Genomic DNA, 17,283 nt, shown 5'->3' with positions numbered 1-17,283 from the left:
GGACATGTTACAAAAAGTAAGCAATTATAATTTCAGCTTGCAGTGAAAACAGGAAATAGGTTTTCCAGCAGTGGCCATGCAAATCTAAAATTTTCATTTGGTCTGATAGAGTGATTCTCTCTGTAACAGCATGGTTTTGTCAATATAAACTTTCTTGGTCTAGTATTTCAGCAAATCTTTAGATCAAATGAAGGTAAATATTGACATCAGTGTCAGTATAAACTGAGCTGATATCCAGGGTGATCTGTGGAGGACATCTGAGCTGACTCACATCATACACACACCTACACACATACACACACCAACAGGCTTAGGCCAGCACACACACAGAACGAGCTGTTATCATTACCCACATCAATACGTAACAAAGGTTTATTAGTGTCATCATCTGATATATTATACATACATCAGACACATTTACAGACAATTTGATGCTGTGTAGCAAAGTCAGACCAGTCATGAGAACTGTCACAGTTACTCTCTTACTGAGTGAATATCTAGAATCTAGTTGGAAGTAGTGACTTAGCTGTCATTTATCTGAGTACCACTAGGTGTCTCTAAAACCTACGTTGCAAACCGCTGTACAGCACTATAACGACTACAAAAGACCTGCAGCACTGTCCATCTCATCATACAGACTCTACTTAGTTTTAGCTGAAGTTCAGGGTTTTCATTATCTCTCGGTCCAGCGTTCAGTCACTTCAGACACTATTTTAAACAAGTTCTTCAGTATATGTGACTGACACAGCTGGTTACTGATCTGAACACTCAGGCATGCATTAGTAAGTCCAGCTAACAGACCGTACAGCAGGGTTTGTGTTTTTTCTGTGTCTTCCTGGTACCTCGGTCCACCCGCTTCTCCTTCCATGCGTCTCCAGTTCCCATGTTTCCATTCACTAAACTTCCTGTTGGATTACTATTGTCCCTTAGCTTGCCGTGGGTCTTCTTGTCCTTCATGCTGATGTCATCATCGTCCTCAATGACGACCAGCTCTGCTTTCAGGGAGCCCTCAAACTGCACCCCCTGCCCACTGTCATCCTGCGTCGTCTGGAAGCCCATGAAGATAGCTGTGACTGGCTCAGTGGTATCCATGGCGTTGAGGATGGTGTAGAGGGCGTCATCTCCATAGAGGGGGGAGGGCGCTCGGTCAGAGTGCATGGAGCCACCGTACAAAGCAGAGGCTGGGTTCCCATTGTGGCTGTAGTGATAAAGTTCATCTTCGTCCACGCTGATGTAATCACACAGAGGAATATAACTGGCTGGAGTGTAGCAGAGCTGCTGTTGGGAGGCAGACACCACTTCCTGGTCATGTGATCTGGGGGGAAGGCAGCCATTGGCTTTGCCTCCATTTACCCTACTGTTGCTTCTGCTGATGGTGTTGGTGGGGTGGCTAGCAGGCACACCTTCCTGAATATTGTAACAGCTTCTCACCTGGTATGAACTGTAATGCCAATCATTCTGGTTGCCATGGTGATGTCCCAGCCCTTTGTGGTTTCTAAAGCGATGACCTTCCCTCAGGTTGCTTTGGCTCTTTGTCTCTTCCTGTCTTTTGGGGTGGCTTTCCTGGAGACTATAGCACTGCTCTGCTAATGGTTTTCTTTGCCAGTTTTCCCTGCAGCCAAGGTCTTTCTCCACTATATTGTTTCTGAGGTCATCTCCCTCTACTTTCTCATCTTGGTGGTTGTAAAACCAATGCTCCTGCCTTCTGCTGTGGTTTTGGTGGTTTTGGTTTACTTGGCGGTGGACTGTGGCACTTCTCAGCAATTGTCCCACCTCGTTAGCGGACAGCTCTGACACACAGCTCTGGTCATGTGAGAAAAGAATACGGATTAGTATTAGGAGAACACAATGAAAGGTTACTGGTAAAAGCAGCAAAAGCTCATGTTCCAGGGAAGACAGAACAGAGAGGGGTCACTACTGGAAGTGGAAAACAAGCAATAGGAAAGGTAGGTATTTATCTACACAGTTTACAATGAAGCTTTTCATTTACATAATCTACGTTGTTTATTCCTATCCCAATGACAAGCAACTTCATTTGTCCAAACTCTATGTGTTCAGCTCCACCAGCAGTTCGACATCCTTCAGAGAAGTGTTTTACTGACGTCAAGCATTGGATGTGAAATAACTTCCTTCAATGAAGAAAACTCCTGTTAGTGTCACTAAGTCTATGTGAAATGTAGAAATCGCCAGGTAATCTAGGATTATCGGTTTTTTGTCCTCCTAATGTAACGTTTTTATATCAACTTATATCATCTTATATCAACTTTGTAATCTTTCCAACGTTACATCATTTCTGTTATTGTCTGACTTGAAAAACCCCTTCATGCTTTCATCTTCTCCAGAACTGATGAACTCTCTCTTCACCTGCCTGACTGCCAAAGCCCACTCATGTCCTCAACTTATTCAAAGTGCCACGGCCAAACTGTGGCCAACAAAACCACATAAACCCCAGTGTAGCCTCTTTGCACTGGCTTCCATTAGTGCTGGGAATGGATTCTACAGATTTACTAATTACTTTTAGTGAGTAATGAGCTTTTGTGCCTATTTATTAACAGGAGACATTCTGTATTGGACCAATCATTTGTTTGTGTGCTTGTTAGGAGCACTATAACAATATTGTAATGTGCTTCACAAATTGAGAAATCTTTACTATTATGGTCATTATCATATTGTTATTAATAGTAATACCTCCTCCCAGCTGTCGTCATAAACTCTGAGTCCGGTGTGCTGGTTTAACTCCTCAGGAGGAACTGTTGCAGTAGAAAGTATTGTGCTTTCCCCCTTCAACAGGTTTTTAGTTACATTGATCTCTGTGGTAACCACTGCTGAGACACAGAGAGAGGACAGACATAGTCAGTGTTAAATCAGCATTTCATTCAAAGCCATGTCTCAAATCAGCAAAGAACTCCTATGCAAACTTCAGTCGCTCCCAAATTGATCATCTTGTTGATAGTGCTGCAGACACTAGACCCTATTGCCCCCAACTCCCACTCTCTCCCTCATTCAAACCCAATGCAAAGGGGGAGTTTTTCCTTGCCACAGTCACCTAGTGCTTGCTCATTAGGGGATTCTTGAATCCTTCATTTTGAATTATTTAATCACTGGGTCTCCCCTTAACAAAGAATTTGGCTTTGACTGGTGAAGAGTGTCAGATCGGCACTGAGGTCACCACTAGAATCCATTGTGACTAATCTAAGCTGACTACAGCTGCTACCCTCTGCAGGGGAGCCATGTACAAGCTTCTCACACATATTTCAAGTGAGTGTGTGATAATAAAGCGCAGGCTTTCAGTGGAGTATTATGTCAAGGTTCTTTGTCATCAAACTACGGGACTATGAGTGAACTCTAAATTTGTGAATCCATGTCAGAATACCATAATCTGCAAATGAATGACTTAACAGGAATGAGTAAAAAGGAGCTCACTCTTCCTTGGTATGTTTGGTTCAGAGTTTTTGTTAACTGCTGGAGAGAGGGATTCTGGGACATCAGGGATCACCGTGGTGACCTGTAAAGGCTCTGTGTGACAACAGAACAAAACAGAACTGTTAACATCCCACCCTGGTGTTGGTTTAAACATCCAACACAATTAGTCATGACTTACCAGGGATAAAGCTATCCTGGGCCTCCTGGAAGACACACACAAATTAGTAAGGGCACAAAAAACACAACTGTGGGACACAGTGAGTGTGTGTGTGTGTGTGTTTGTGTGTGTGCCTTGATAATCTCCTCTGGACTTTTCTCCACAGCCTTTAGTCTGTCGAGGATGAAGCTCTCGTTGGCAGAAATCACAGACTCCTCTCTCTCCAGAGACTCCACCTCCATTTCTATCCTAAAGGGCCAGAGACACAGTGCAGGTCAGCATCAGGTCCAGGTCATACCACCATGTGTGTGTCCCTGTTTCTGTGGTGTGTGTCTGTCTATGTTTAGTACCTCTGGATGTTGAGCTGCAGTGCTCTGGTCTCCTGCTGGTCAGATTGAAGGCTCTGTTGATGTGGGGAATCTGTTGCATTGTGGGAAACTGAGTCCTGTAGCAGCCACTTCTCTTTAAGAGCTTTTTTCTGATTATTTCAAAGGATAGGACACAGTGGTCAATGACTGGATAAGTGGATACCATTAAAAACTTCACCTACAGCTGTCAACAGGTGTTACTTCCTCTGATCGTTGTTCTCTAAATGAGTGCATATAACAGTTCCTGGTGGCCAGTGTGCCTGAGGAGGTCATGACGAGTATAATAACACGAGCATTTGTAGACAAACAGATGGACAGTGATTATTCACACTAATAAGAGATAATACCCACCCATCCACACACTTTAACACATGCCTCATATGGTGTTATTGCAGACCATTTATAGATTTATTCAGACAATGTTTATGTATAAATGAGTGTAGTGGACCTTTAGATGCTGTAGTTTGAGTTTCTCTTGGTCCAATTCCAGTTTCCTCTGTCTAATGTCTCTCTGAATATGATGCTTTTCCTGTTAGATTAAAAACAGAAACATCTGAATAAGTGAGTTTAAAGTCGCAGTAGATAGTCAGCAGTGATGCAGATATATGCATTCAAGGTATTACTGTAGGAGATGCTACACATGACTGAGGAGATATTAAACATAGTAAAGCATTACAGTGATGGCCTGTAGCCTCTCTTTCAGCAGGTCCGACTCCTCCATCGTGCTTCAAGACAGATGATGAGGGAGAGAGAGAGAAAGAGACAGAGAGAGAAACATTGAAATAAAGGTGAATGTATGCACTGAACTGCAAAATCCATTACAGCTGAAACACTTAGTAAATGAATTCATTTCACAAATATTTTGAAAATCAAGCTACTCAGCTCCTCAAATGTGAGGATTTGCTGCTTCATTTCTCTGTTTTATATCAATGCAAATTGAATATCTTTGGGTTTTGGACAAAACAAAACAAAACAAGATATTTGGGGGAGGTCACTTTGGACTCTGGGAAACAGACATTTTATAGACCAAATCAATAATAGACGATAAATTATAGGGAAAATAATTGTTGGTTGCAGCCCTACAATTTGATAGATTTGATAGCAGGAGAATCACCAGTTAATGTGATCAGGTCAGGTCTTTACCCCATTGAAGGGTTTTCTTAGGGACGTTTTCTCTTAATGTGACCTGAGGGTCTTTGGGTAGAGTGTGTCAAAGGATGTGCAGATTGTAAAGTTGTGACTTGTGATACTGGGCTATATAAGTCAAATCAAGCAGACTGGAGAAGAGCTGCAAAAACAGAAATACTACTACTACTACTACTACTACTACTACTACAGCAAATAAAAAAGCAGGAGCAGAGTCAGGAGAGGTTGGAGGCTGTGGTGAACAGGTGATGTTTGAGGAGTCAGAAAGGAATGCATCATGTACTAAACTATCTTTGGCTGTAAATGTTGTGGTGTGCAGCACTGGCCCATGCTACGTATTTGTTCACATATAAATTGACATTCAGTAAATGTTACTGGGCTGATATTGGTGCGTATAATCCAATGTGCATTATGCTTGAAAACAATAAATGTTCTACGCTTTCTTTTTAAAGTTGAGCCTGTTTTCACTGAGTGCAAACGGAGCAGTGTTTAGACATTTGGGCAAAACAACACACAACATGTTGACATCCAGTGACGGCACCATCTGGCCGCCACAATAATCATGACAGGAGCAAATTAAGAAGTCAGACTTTAACGCTGCAGGAGGTAGACATCTGGAAAGAAGCAACAACAAAAGAACGAATTTGGACTCTATCCCCACTGTGTCCAAAGCCCCCCATCAGATGAGCACAGGCATATGAGCGCTCTCAATCATGGCGACTGTGACTGTAACCCCCACATTATAGTGTATAGTGTATAGCTATCCTCTTTTCTTAACAAGCATGAGGACTTGGAAAGCCCTTTGACATGTTATACTGCCATTCTAACACTAGCTAGCCTTAGATACAGAAACTTCAATTAGACTGGAATAAGCTGCAGCTGAACATATCCACTCATCCCTTGCTTTGATGATATGGTCTACACAACCTAACCAACCACTGCAACACATTCAGATATTGCAGCTTCAGTCGTTCCAATCATGACTGGGACATGCAGTTCGGGTTAATTGATCACTCTAAATTGCTCCAGCCCCCCCGCAACCTTGAAGGATAAGCGGTACAGACAATGGAAAGATGAAAAATCTTCTGGTTGAGGACGCCCACACCCCCGTTGGACAGTCCCACCAACATATTCACTGCTTCCTACACACATGCTTCAAAGTGACTAAGTGACTAAGAGTTGTTCTGTTTTGCATTGTATCTATTGCCAGTTCCCTCTTATCTGTCTGCATGACACAAAAAAACAAAACACTCTAAAACTGAGAATACATTCATAATATAGTGACCCCCTTAAAGTCACTTAGGGACAGTGTCCTCATCCCATTGTTCATCCAGCAGATTTAGCATGACTGACTTTTCAACTTGCTGGCTTGTCCACAACATCTGAGCAAATACTGCTGTACACTATTACACTATTTGTTCAACTTTAAAACACCCTGCCTCTTTCTCCCTCTCGCTCTGTGTTTCTCAGCGTGTCCATGTTTAGTTCTTCCTCTGCCTCCTTTAGCCAAAGTGGTACGTGTAATAAATGTAGTTTATGCAGTTCCCCAGCAGCCAGGAAGCCAGGGGGGCTGGGTGACTGTCCGGAGGAAGCTCAGCCCTAAGGAGAAGCCCATGGTGCAGCACCACCCAGTTCACATCTCTAACCAACTCTCCCCACTCAGCGACACACCGACTCCATAGTCAGAAACGTGAAGCTAGCGTCACTAGCGACCACAGTCAAATGTATTCCTGGGGCCAGAGTGGGAGACATTGAATCCAATTTAAAACTGCTGGCTAAGGCTGAACGTAGGTTTGTTAAGACTCTGATTCAAGTCGGCAGAAATGACACCCAATTTCGTCAATCAGAGGTGACTAGAATGAATGTGGAGTTGGTGTGTAATTATACTGACACAATGTGGAACTCTGTGGTTTTCTCTGGTCCCCTGCCCAACCTGACCAGTGATGGCATGTACCGCTGGCTGTCGAGGTGGTGCCAAACAAACAGCGAGGGCTTCATAGATAACTGGCAGTCTTTCTCGTGAAGACCTCTCTTATCTAGAAATATGGCGAAGTTTATAAGTCCTACAACTTGACAATCCAGAGCTGAGACCAGGAAGCAGAGCTGCAGTCCTTCACACTTCTCTGCTCCTGCATTAGAACAGTCACCCCCCCAACATCCCATAGAGACACAGTCCTTCAAAGTAGCAGTAATTAAACCTCTCCTGAAAAAGCCTACTCTTGATTCAGGTATATTAGCTAACTATAGACCTTTATCCAACCTTCCCTTTCTCTCCAAGATCCTGGAGAAAGTTACAGCCAATCAGCTGTGTAATTTTCTAAATTCTAATAGTCTATTTGAGGACAGAGACAGCACTGGTGAAGGTTACAAACGACCTCCTTATGGCATCAGGCTAAGGCTAAATGTATAATATAGATGTGGGTAAGGAGAGTTCATAGCAAGGGTTCAAGCGAGTTCACATGTACAAGGGGTGGAGGGTAATCTTAGAAAGAAACAAACACATTTCCTGCTTCTATTTCCACGTCACCATTTGCCAAACTGTGGTGTAAGGCACACACATATACTCTATACACTCTATTACGGTTTATTTGATCAGATTTTACATCAAAGTATTTTACCAATACTCTTTAAGCCTCTTGCATCAGCAGAATACCCCATGGCTAAGTAACCACTACCCTCATGTTACTGACCCACTGCCTCAGGTCAGTCAGGAGAAAAGTGTCATGGGTTCATTTTGGTCTAAGTCATCTTAACAAAGCAGTACATCCACACTGAAGGAGAGGCACTACATTCATTCTGCCCTAACTCCCTCAAACAAGGCATCTGCCTGTTAGCCTGAGGCACAGATTATAATCTGACCCGGCTTCAGTCACACTGACTGTCAGTCCCACAGTTCTGTTTATCCTATCAGTCGTCATATCATCTCCTAAAGGAAGGAAAAACACAGCTGATACCAACATGTGGGTAATCGATTAGGAATGACTGACTTTTTTTCTCATTTAGAAGATAAAAGCTGATTAGAGCCGGTTAGTCAGTCAGTCAGTCAGTCAGTCAGTCAGATAACCAGTCAGTAAAGCAGTGGGTGCACTGAGCTAATCTGCTCATGAGGCTGTTAATCGGTGGAAACCATCTGCTTGTCAGCTATAGACAGTCAGAACAACCATGTGGACAGATCAGTATGACTAGCACATGCTCCATAACTAACTATCTGCAAATCCTCACGTCATGTTATCATTTTATAGCCCTCACATTTATTTGAAGGAAAAAAATTGTATGGGCACAGATGAAAATGACTTTTTTTTTTTTCAAAGAAACCATTAACGCATCTCAAATGTGGTTGTTCACTCAACAGCAGTGCAGGCACACTATCATATGGGTGCAACGACGACAAAGTAAAGTAAAAGTATAAGTACTTCATTGAGTAATAGTGTGCAGTTTGGGCATTAATGCACAACTATAGAAGCCTCATCTGAAAGACTGCTGCAGCACAGCTGTACCTGAACATGTGTAATACAGTAATGACTGTGAATAAACCTGTTCTGTGCTAAATGTGTGCACATACAAAGAGAGTGCACCACCTTGTTGGAGCTAGCAGTGCACACAAGGCTCAGACTCCAACTGGGACACAGCAAGGAGAAACTGAAGCTTAAACAGAATTAGGGAATTATCTCCACCTCTCTGTTTGTCTTTCTGCGTCCCGCTCTCTGTCTTATGGGCTAAACCACATTTCACCACAGTGGCTCTGTCAGCCTCAGCAGCTAGCTGTCTATGTCACTCCTATAGAAGTGTAGTCCTTTAGTCCTGGACAGCCTGTCAACCAAAGTCCTCTGACACTGGAGAGGAAGTCACTCAGAAGTGTGAAACACAGTAAATGTAACATTCAAATCTACAGAACTGTTCCTATTTCACACCATTCACAGAGAAAAGGCAGGCAGCGGTGCTCAGGTGTCCTACCTGTCGGTGGCTCACTCCCCCCTCGTGCTGGGCGCTTGTTCCTCTGACCGCGGGAAGTGCGAGACCACCTGCGGCGGCCAGTGGGCGGGGCTATGCGTGCGGATTGGTCAGTGTGTGTTTATGTCACAGCTGATTGACGGCTGGCTGTCACGTCAGCTAATAGTGATGATGCTCTGACAGCTTTCCTCTCTCGTGCCAAAAGGGAGCAAATCCCCACTGGGTGTGTGTGTGTGTATAATATTAAATATTAGATTAGATTAGGGCTTGAAGTTATGCATAATTATGGGCGTGGCCACGTTGAGTGACAGGTGAGTGCTGTTGTCCTTTCATCGTTGTTCCTTTTTGATGGAAGACCGAAAAGTGTAACACATGAATTAGTCACGATGCCCACAGCATCATGACCACTGTCAGGGTGTGTTTAACAGACAGCCACAGTCTGCTGTCTCTGAGACACCTGTAATCCCACAGGTAGGACTTACTGAAAAGATTCAATCAATTTATATGATTAATAAAAACAGTCCGATCAAAAGTGTTTTCAGTGGACAATGAGACAGTGGTTCAAAACTTCAGAAGAATAACTTCATTTCTCTATGTTGAGAATGCTGCTAACCTGTTCTCTAACTCTAGCTGTAATGTACTTGACATTTCTAACCTTGGTATTAACTGTTAACATAGATCTGGTGACGCACATGGACACATCATCAGTGACAGTACCTGGGGTCATAGGGGGTTTTTGGGTCTCTGAACTGCAGACCTCCTCACCCAGATGACCCTGCTAGGAGTGATCAGTTCCCAGCCTGTGTCCAAGAAGCATTAGACCACAGTTTGTCCCTTGTGATCCACCTTGAAGCCTTTTCTGCTGATGGCTTGTCTTCTGCGTGCCCCAGTGATGCCCAGGAGATTGCAGGCTTTGCACAGTGACCGCAGGGGTTACCATGAACTCCTCACCAAGGCTGCTGATGGACAGGCTCAGCTTGTTCCTGTCATCATACAGGGCGACACCGCTCAAGCTCCTTGGCAGCTATAACCGAGCCTCAGAACTGACAGCTGATTCTTCACAGTGGACAGTGAGAATTCCTACAGCACTTGAGTCAGACCTGACGTGTCTACTTAGTAAAAGTTAGAAAACCAGACTTCTGGAGCACGGAGAACATTTTGGTTGACTGAGTCTCTGACGGGTCCATAACCGCCTGCACTAAACGCTCCCCTGCAGACAGCAGCTCTGCCCTTATATCTTGTAAAACATATTAAATCCTGCATTACCCTTAAAAATGGTCATTTTTAGACAAGGTTAAATATAAATGTCAGAGTCTTGTGTCATTTAATGAATAAACTGACTGACTGTGGTGGAACATTTTGAATGGTCTGGTTTACAGTCCTAAAGAGACCAGAAAAAATACCCACAAGTGTTCTTCTAGGTGACGTCAAAGTAGGGTTCTAATTATTATTGATTATTGTTGTAGGTTACTGTCATCATTATTATTCAAAGGGCTGTTTATTATGGATAGCGGCCATATCAGAAACCATAATGTGATGAATGCATTTGCAAAGTAGAATAACAGCACAGCGAAATGTAATTAAATGTAAATGACATGCATTTATTGTCAGCATTAGTAAGGGGACCACTGCTACTGTACAATCCTTGAGACAAACACTCACAAAACACATCATTCAGCCTGATAGATCCAAGTTTCATCACAACGTTGATTACTAATGTCTGAGATAAAATGATTGGTCACACGGTGGAATAAGAATAGTAGAGTGAGTAGAATAGATGACAGTGTGAGGTAAAACACAGCAGGTGTATACAAAAATAATTGCCTTGGGAGCTTTAAGTAATGCAACACTGTACTTCCAAACATGACACACGTTCAACAGAAACAGATTTAACGTGGAAGAGAGAACACATCAAACAATGTTTGAAGGGACCACAAGGACGTCTAGTATCTCTGAGGGTGTTTTTCAGTCTTTTCACTATTAACAAAACTAAAAAGACATGCAAATAAATGACAGAACAAAGTTATATGGTACCAAAACAACTCATTTGTAAGTTGTGCTACCATACTACCATGTTGAAAGGACACTGAGGACATCAGTGTAGGATCTGGACATGCTCAGATGACCTGACTTAAACTGTGACCACTAACTACAGATGTAACCATATGATTAGCTATAATATTTCACAGTATTCCTCTTAAAGACCCCTAAAGAACTCATGGACTACTACTATACTTTATGACACACTGTGAATTCATGTCATGACAAATAAGACATTAAGATGTTGTTTGAAATATCTGTATTTTGTTGCCTCTGAATACCCTAAAGGTCCTACATGTACCATCATTTGTAGTATTGCACCAATATGTCATGTACCTTGGTAATTAAAGTAAACCAATGAGACTGAAATACTGTACCTCTGATCTGACACCAATGGTGTTGCCAAAATATTTTTTAAATGCACCTGAGAGATTTCATAATGGGAGAACAGCACCCTCTACCTGCTTTTTAAAAAGCAGCAGGTGAAGCAGATGTCAAGCAAAACTGTAAAAGAATGTGCATCTATTGGCCGCTTATTGCAATTATACTTCTTGCTCAAAAAGAAGGTGAGGTACAATCTCAAAATATGAAGGTCCAGGTGTAATGTAAAATAGGTGACCCTCATTTCCCCATGGTCACGTAGTTGTGGTCGTGGGGGGGTCATAGTCAAGTGACTTCTGTGAATGATCCTTGGATCTATAGGAACAGAAACAGAGATGTATTGTCCCACAATAGAATTTATACATTGAGCAGAATATTGATATTTTTATTGTTTAGTTGTCAGACAATGAATGTCAAACAAACAATGGACTGTTGAACGTTTCCATCGTGCTTTAAGTAGTATGAAAACTTGTGTATGTGCCTCTCTCTTTACCGAAGCGTTTTCCTTAAGGTATGTACACTTTCAGTTTATGTCATATCAGAAAAACTGTGACTGGTGAAATATTGTAACATGTATGTTTTACCTGTGTAACAAATTTGTTACTGGTTTCCATGGTGTGATTCATTTGGGACGAAGCCTCATCAGTGTTGGCTGTGCCTCCATCTGAGGGACTAAGAGAAATCACAGGTCTCTTTTTAAAATACTGAACCACAAACACGACCTAGGAAGACAGAAAGATGAAGACACACTGGTTACAGTCATGTACAGACATTGGAATCATTTCAAATGATGCTGGCACTGCCAAATGAGGTGATTTGTATATCACAAGAAAAATACATAGACAAACACAGTCATGCAGCAACAGAACAAGCCCGACACGAGGACCTGAGCTGGGGAACTTCTACTACTGAGGTATTTTTAGTGTGACTTGAGGGAGACAGAGCTTCATCATGTTTGTTTAGATTGTTTTTGTGACCCAGCTTTTTGTTCCAGCCAAGACCGTCATGCATGACTTGTTACACAAAAGAGGAATTCAAGTTCATTCAAGCAACAACTAGTGTGCTGTGTGTATGTGTGTCCTGCAGCAAGTTAGTCCATCAGACCAGTTTTCTATACTGGCAGAGTGGTGGTCTGACTCTCTGGAAAGAGGCTACGATTCTCTGGTTAGTGCCTTAAAATGTGACATATTTTAGGGAAAGTCTTTCATTTAAATCACTACCTCAAAGAAGTGAGTCCATTTGAGGACCGAGCGATCTGCCTTTTGTCTACTGGCAAATACAAGGACTCCAGAAATGTTAAATACTAATATTTACTTTTCACTTATTTCATTTACTTATTTTACTTTTGATGTATTGATTTTGTAAATGTCAGATTTCTAATATATCAAGAGATTGTACATCAATGCAAACATGTGAATGGGCAGCTTTATAGGAGAACTACAGATACTTTAAGCCAAGCCTGACAAAACACAGCTTTGAATTAGACGTGGGTCTGATGAAGTAGAGCTGATCCTAACAGGCTGAGTCTGAGAGATCCCTCAGTCTGGTTTGGTCATCTGGGGCCCACTCAGCATACGTTTACATGATCACTGGAATAATCTGATACCTCCAGAAACATGGATAATGATCGGACTTTTATGGTCATGTTGCTGTTAGGAATCCCACAAGGTTTGTAGGCGGAGGAGCTGCTCTGCCTAATGAGGTAGTCAAGCACATGATCCCCTGCTGTAAGGAGGTCACCATCCTCTTTTAGCTGCTCTCTGACCCAACTTTCTGAACCAGTCATTATCAAATGTGCTCAGCATTTATGTTTGTGATCTTCTAGTGTGGACTGTCAGGCGAGTAAAACTACCAGCCAGGAAGTGTGAAAAGACCTTGCACACGTACGCAGGTGTGTTCAATTACTCTGGCTAATAAGTTCAGTCGGGCTGAAGTTGGACTGAGCGATGTTGGGAAACACAAAGCCATATGTACTAATGATGATAACACAGGAGAGTAACAGAGCTTTCAGTGAGCCACAGTCTGTAGATCTAATCAGACATTGTCTTTGGTGTGTAGGCCAAACAATATAAGACCTAAGATTGTTTGTTAGCATTACCAGTGTGGTATTATGGTCTGTAGACTGCACATTGTAAGAGACATTAAGCAGCTCCACAGCAATACCAATAAGCTTCTCTGGGGACTGAAATTCAGCATCATTTTATTTGAGAGGCTTGTCATTACATAGAGATGTATAACACTAAAGTATGACCTTAGTAAAACAGAATGAGAGGAGCAAACACATGAACTGTGAAAGTGAACATCAGTGAGGGAAATCTAAAAATAAGAAGCCCTGAGTAAACACTGCACCACAGAAAAAGTCTCTTGTTATGGTCATTAGCATTTGTGCTCCTACAACCCATGAGATGAACAATAACTAACCAGAAAGACAGCAATGGCTCCCCCAATGGCTTGTCCTGCAATGACATCACTCCAGTGGTTCCTGTACTCAGACACTCTGTTGATGCCTGTTAGCACAGCCAGACTGACCAATGAGAGGCTGAGGAGGGGGCCAGTCAGGTGACCTCCACTGGAACCCAGACAGGACATGATGTACATCTGAAAAAGCACATTATTTTCTTTCTGTGACATCATTCAAAGCCACTGTCATATGCTTGTTGATCATTCATGCTGCATGCTTCCCGCAGCGATGACATTAAAACTCACCGCCAGGTAAACAGCTGTATACAGACTCAACGCAGCCTCTTTGGAGGGGCAAGTCTTTCTGGCTCTCATAATGTCATCAGGGTCACCAGTACAAGCATCTGATTGAGTGACAAAGTGCGTGGTGTCCTGGCAGCCGAGGGCAGTGTAATTAGGTTGGCAAACAGACAGGAAGTGAGGAGCCAGACTTCCTGTCATAAGCTGACCTACGTTGACAAAGATGTCTGTTGTAAACAGACCAAAGACGTACACACCTACAGGGAAACACACACAGATTTGATTGTTTACATTTGTACACAAATCAAACATTTCAAATCAGCATTTTGCTCCATCAGACTGCTTTCACATGTTGGAAGATGCCAGATTGAAGATTTAGATGGAAATGAAATTGACATAAATCTTTCACATCAACACAGTAGTGGAAGGAAGTATTCAGATCAGTGGCAGTACTGACATGTACTAATACAAGTAGTCGTTCTGCATTGAAAGTAAAAGTATGGAAGCACACCAGGTCAAATCAACATTTTCTGCACCTTCTCATTACTAAAAGGGTCTTGTAATGAGTATTTTGTTCTAAGGAGAACAAGTTCATCAAGACCATCAGCTTGTTAGAATTATCATTTACCCGACACTTTGAATATTTGAATGAGCTGGTCAAGTCACAATCAAAAAGGAGGTTTTAATTCGGTACATCAGAGCGTGTGATGCAAAGAGGACAGAGACTCACTGAACTGAACTGAACTGCCTCCTAGATGACTATGATCCTCACTGAATGACACTTATTGATGATCAATCAAGCACTTCTGACTAAACCACAAAATATATCAAGCTAAAAGCTAAACAGCATTAAAGATTTTAAGGTCCCATATTGTGCAAAACATATTCTTAAACGTGTCCGTGGCGTGCCTACAGACAAACACTGGGAAAAGACCACCCTCTCTGTTTCTCCTGCTCCATCTCTCAGTAAATGTGCGTGAAAACATGCCGTTTAGATTTAGCTCTTATTATGATGTCATAAAGGGATCTGTTGTTCATGTGACCTCCTCCAGCAGACTGACTGTCCTTGCCCACTGAAAACTTCCTGAATCTAACTGTCTGCCATCGTTTGTGCTACCAGCATCAGCAACAGCTGTGTTACCAGGTCTGGGTACCACAAAGATGTTGATGTTAAAACAGAGCGGATAGACTGTTCTGTTCTGCTAAAACGGAGCGGATAGACTGTTCTTTTCTGCTAAAACGGAGCGTATAGACTGTTCTGTTCTGCTAAAATGGAACATGCAGACTGTGCTGTTCTGCTGAAACGGAACATGCAGACTGTTCTGTTTTGCTAAAACGGAACATGCAGACTGTTCTGTTCTGTTTTGCTAAAACAGAACGTGCAGACCGAGGCTGGCAACAGCTGCAGCAGCCATGTCTGTAGGAGAAAAATCATGTGTTTTTTGAACATGAAACCATATAAACCTGATCTAGTAGGACCTCCAAAAACAAGTATTAACTAAAAACCTTGCATAATATGAGACCTTTATTTATTTTAATGCAATATTTGTTCCCAGTTTACCAAGGAAACGGAATGTCCTGCGCACCATGGGGTTGACATAGCAACAGTCACCCATGACAACAACCTTCTCTTGGTCGTAGAGGTTGTTTGAGTTGTAGTGAAGGAGGAAGATAACAAGCTCTACACCTGAAATCTGCAAAACAAAATGAGAAAAGGTCACTTTTGGAGAAGGCTGAATACCTGGAATGTTGAATTCTTGGAATAAAGTTACCAGTAATGATGTTAACACATGCTCATTGACATACCCCACCTATTCCACTTATTCAGTTTGTCCTCCAGAATATCTAACCAGTGTAACTAATCACCAGCATTCATATCATGATGGAAAATACTAACCTTCCCCTGAAAACCTATGCAAAGCAGATCTTCAGGTTTCACTGTTTGTTTGCCATTCAGATGTGAACTGAACTTGCAGGAATGTGGTCATTTCAGCTCCAGTAAGAAGTAGAGACACGTGCAATATCTAGAAGACTTCAGATACTACAGTCAGCTGTTGGAGGCCTCCTAATGATTTCATGACTTTCAGTAACACAGACAGCTATGCTGAGAATGACGCATCGGATCTTGAATACTAAAATGATCTCCGAGCTATATCATCACAGCTTTCTCCAGCGGTTTTGTTACAAATGGAAATTTAAAATGGGTCTGAAGTTCACTAAAATTTGTAAAATAGTAGAAATGTCTTTCAATTCATCCTTCAGAACCAGCTGGAAAGTGAATTAGACATGTACAATATAAAAATACTTAATTCCCCTTTAACATGCATGACTGAAGGCCTCTCTACATCCCTCTCCAGCTCTCTTGAAGGTAGCACAGGAAAGCCACAGCCTCTCTTGATAGTGTTAAAATCCGTAGGACTCACCAGCACAACAGGCAATCCACCCACCACAGAGTACAGTATCACAGGCTGGATGCGGCTGTCCTGTTCAGGTCCAGGATCTGGTTTCGTTAAAGTTGGGTCTCTGCAGATGAACCCCTGCTGTGCTGGACTGAAAGTGTCAGTGAACTCACAGTAATAAGCCAGCATAACCGTAGCTGCCAGAATCACCACCTGGAAGTACAGCATGGTGGGTTCAGCTCCCAGCAATCTGATCTGAAGAAGTCCTGGATGCTGTTCACAGTGATGAAGACTCAAACTTCTAACTTCCAATCACTGATTCCTGCTCCGTGTCACCATGGTGAATAATCCAGTTTTACTTCGTCCTGGTTAACGTCACCCATCAAACTGCTGTATAATCCAGTTTTGTAATAATTATGATGTATAACCCAGCTGAGCAATTCCTGAAGAACACTGCGGTGCAAATATGCAAAGTACACTAAAGATGATGAAGATGGAGATAGTCGCTCGTCTGTTCCTTTTTTTCTGATTCTGTGGGAGGAAAACCTTGTCCTTCCGCTCCTTTGAATTTCCTGAATCATCTGACTGCAGTGACCAGGGAATTTATTCTATTTCACTGAACAGTCTCTAAAGAGCCACTTGCAGTCTACTGAACTAGCATCAGTGCTTTGCAGGAAGAAATTGGAGCAGACAGTGTGAGTGGCACTTTCATTCGTTC

The 17,283-nt window shown here is 42.4% G+C and overlaps 2 protein-coding genes across 2 annotated transcripts; both read right to left on the bottom strand.

The window, feature by feature from the left end:
- Positions 1-528: 528 nt before the first annotated feature.
- LOC139214217 (palmdelphin-like) lies at positions 529-9,100 on the bottom strand. The gene is made up of 8 exons (XM_070844985.1): positions 9,049-9,100; positions 4,625-4,673; positions 4,397-4,477; positions 3,931-4,058; positions 3,715-3,829; positions 3,602-3,626; positions 2,689-2,825; positions 529-1,803 (listed from the first exon to the last, which is right to left on the bottom strand). The coding sequence occupies exons 2-8, from the start codon at positions 4,667-4,669 to the stop codon at positions 793-795; spliced, it is 1,542 nt and encodes a 513-aa protein (XP_070701086.1). The 5' UTR covers positions 4,670-4,673; positions 9,049-9,100; the 3' UTR covers positions 529-792.
- A 2,572-nt stretch (positions 9,101-11,672) lies between these two features.
- On the bottom strand, positions 11,673-16,793 carry LOC139214553 (phospholipid phosphatase-related protein type 5-like). The gene is made up of 6 exons (XM_070845432.1): positions 16,590-16,793; positions 15,728-15,860; positions 14,173-14,423; positions 13,888-14,064; positions 12,051-12,188; positions 11,673-11,781 (listed from the first exon to the last, which is right to left on the bottom strand). Exons 1-6 carry the CDS (start codon positions 16,791-16,793, stop codon positions 11,752-11,754), a joined length of 933 nt encoding a protein of 310 aa, XP_070701533.1. The 3' UTR covers positions 11,673-11,751.
- Positions 16,794-17,283: the final 490 nt, after the last annotated feature.

This window comes from Pempheris klunzingeri, chromosome 15 (assembly GCF_042242105.1).
Source record: "Pempheris klunzingeri isolate RE-2024b chromosome 15, fPemKlu1.hap1, whole genome shotgun sequence".
Lineage (NCBI taxonomy): Eukaryota > Metazoa > Chordata > Actinopteri > Acropomatiformes > Pempheridae > Pempheris > Pempheris klunzingeri.
This window is presented reverse-complemented; position numbering and strand designations above follow the sequence as displayed.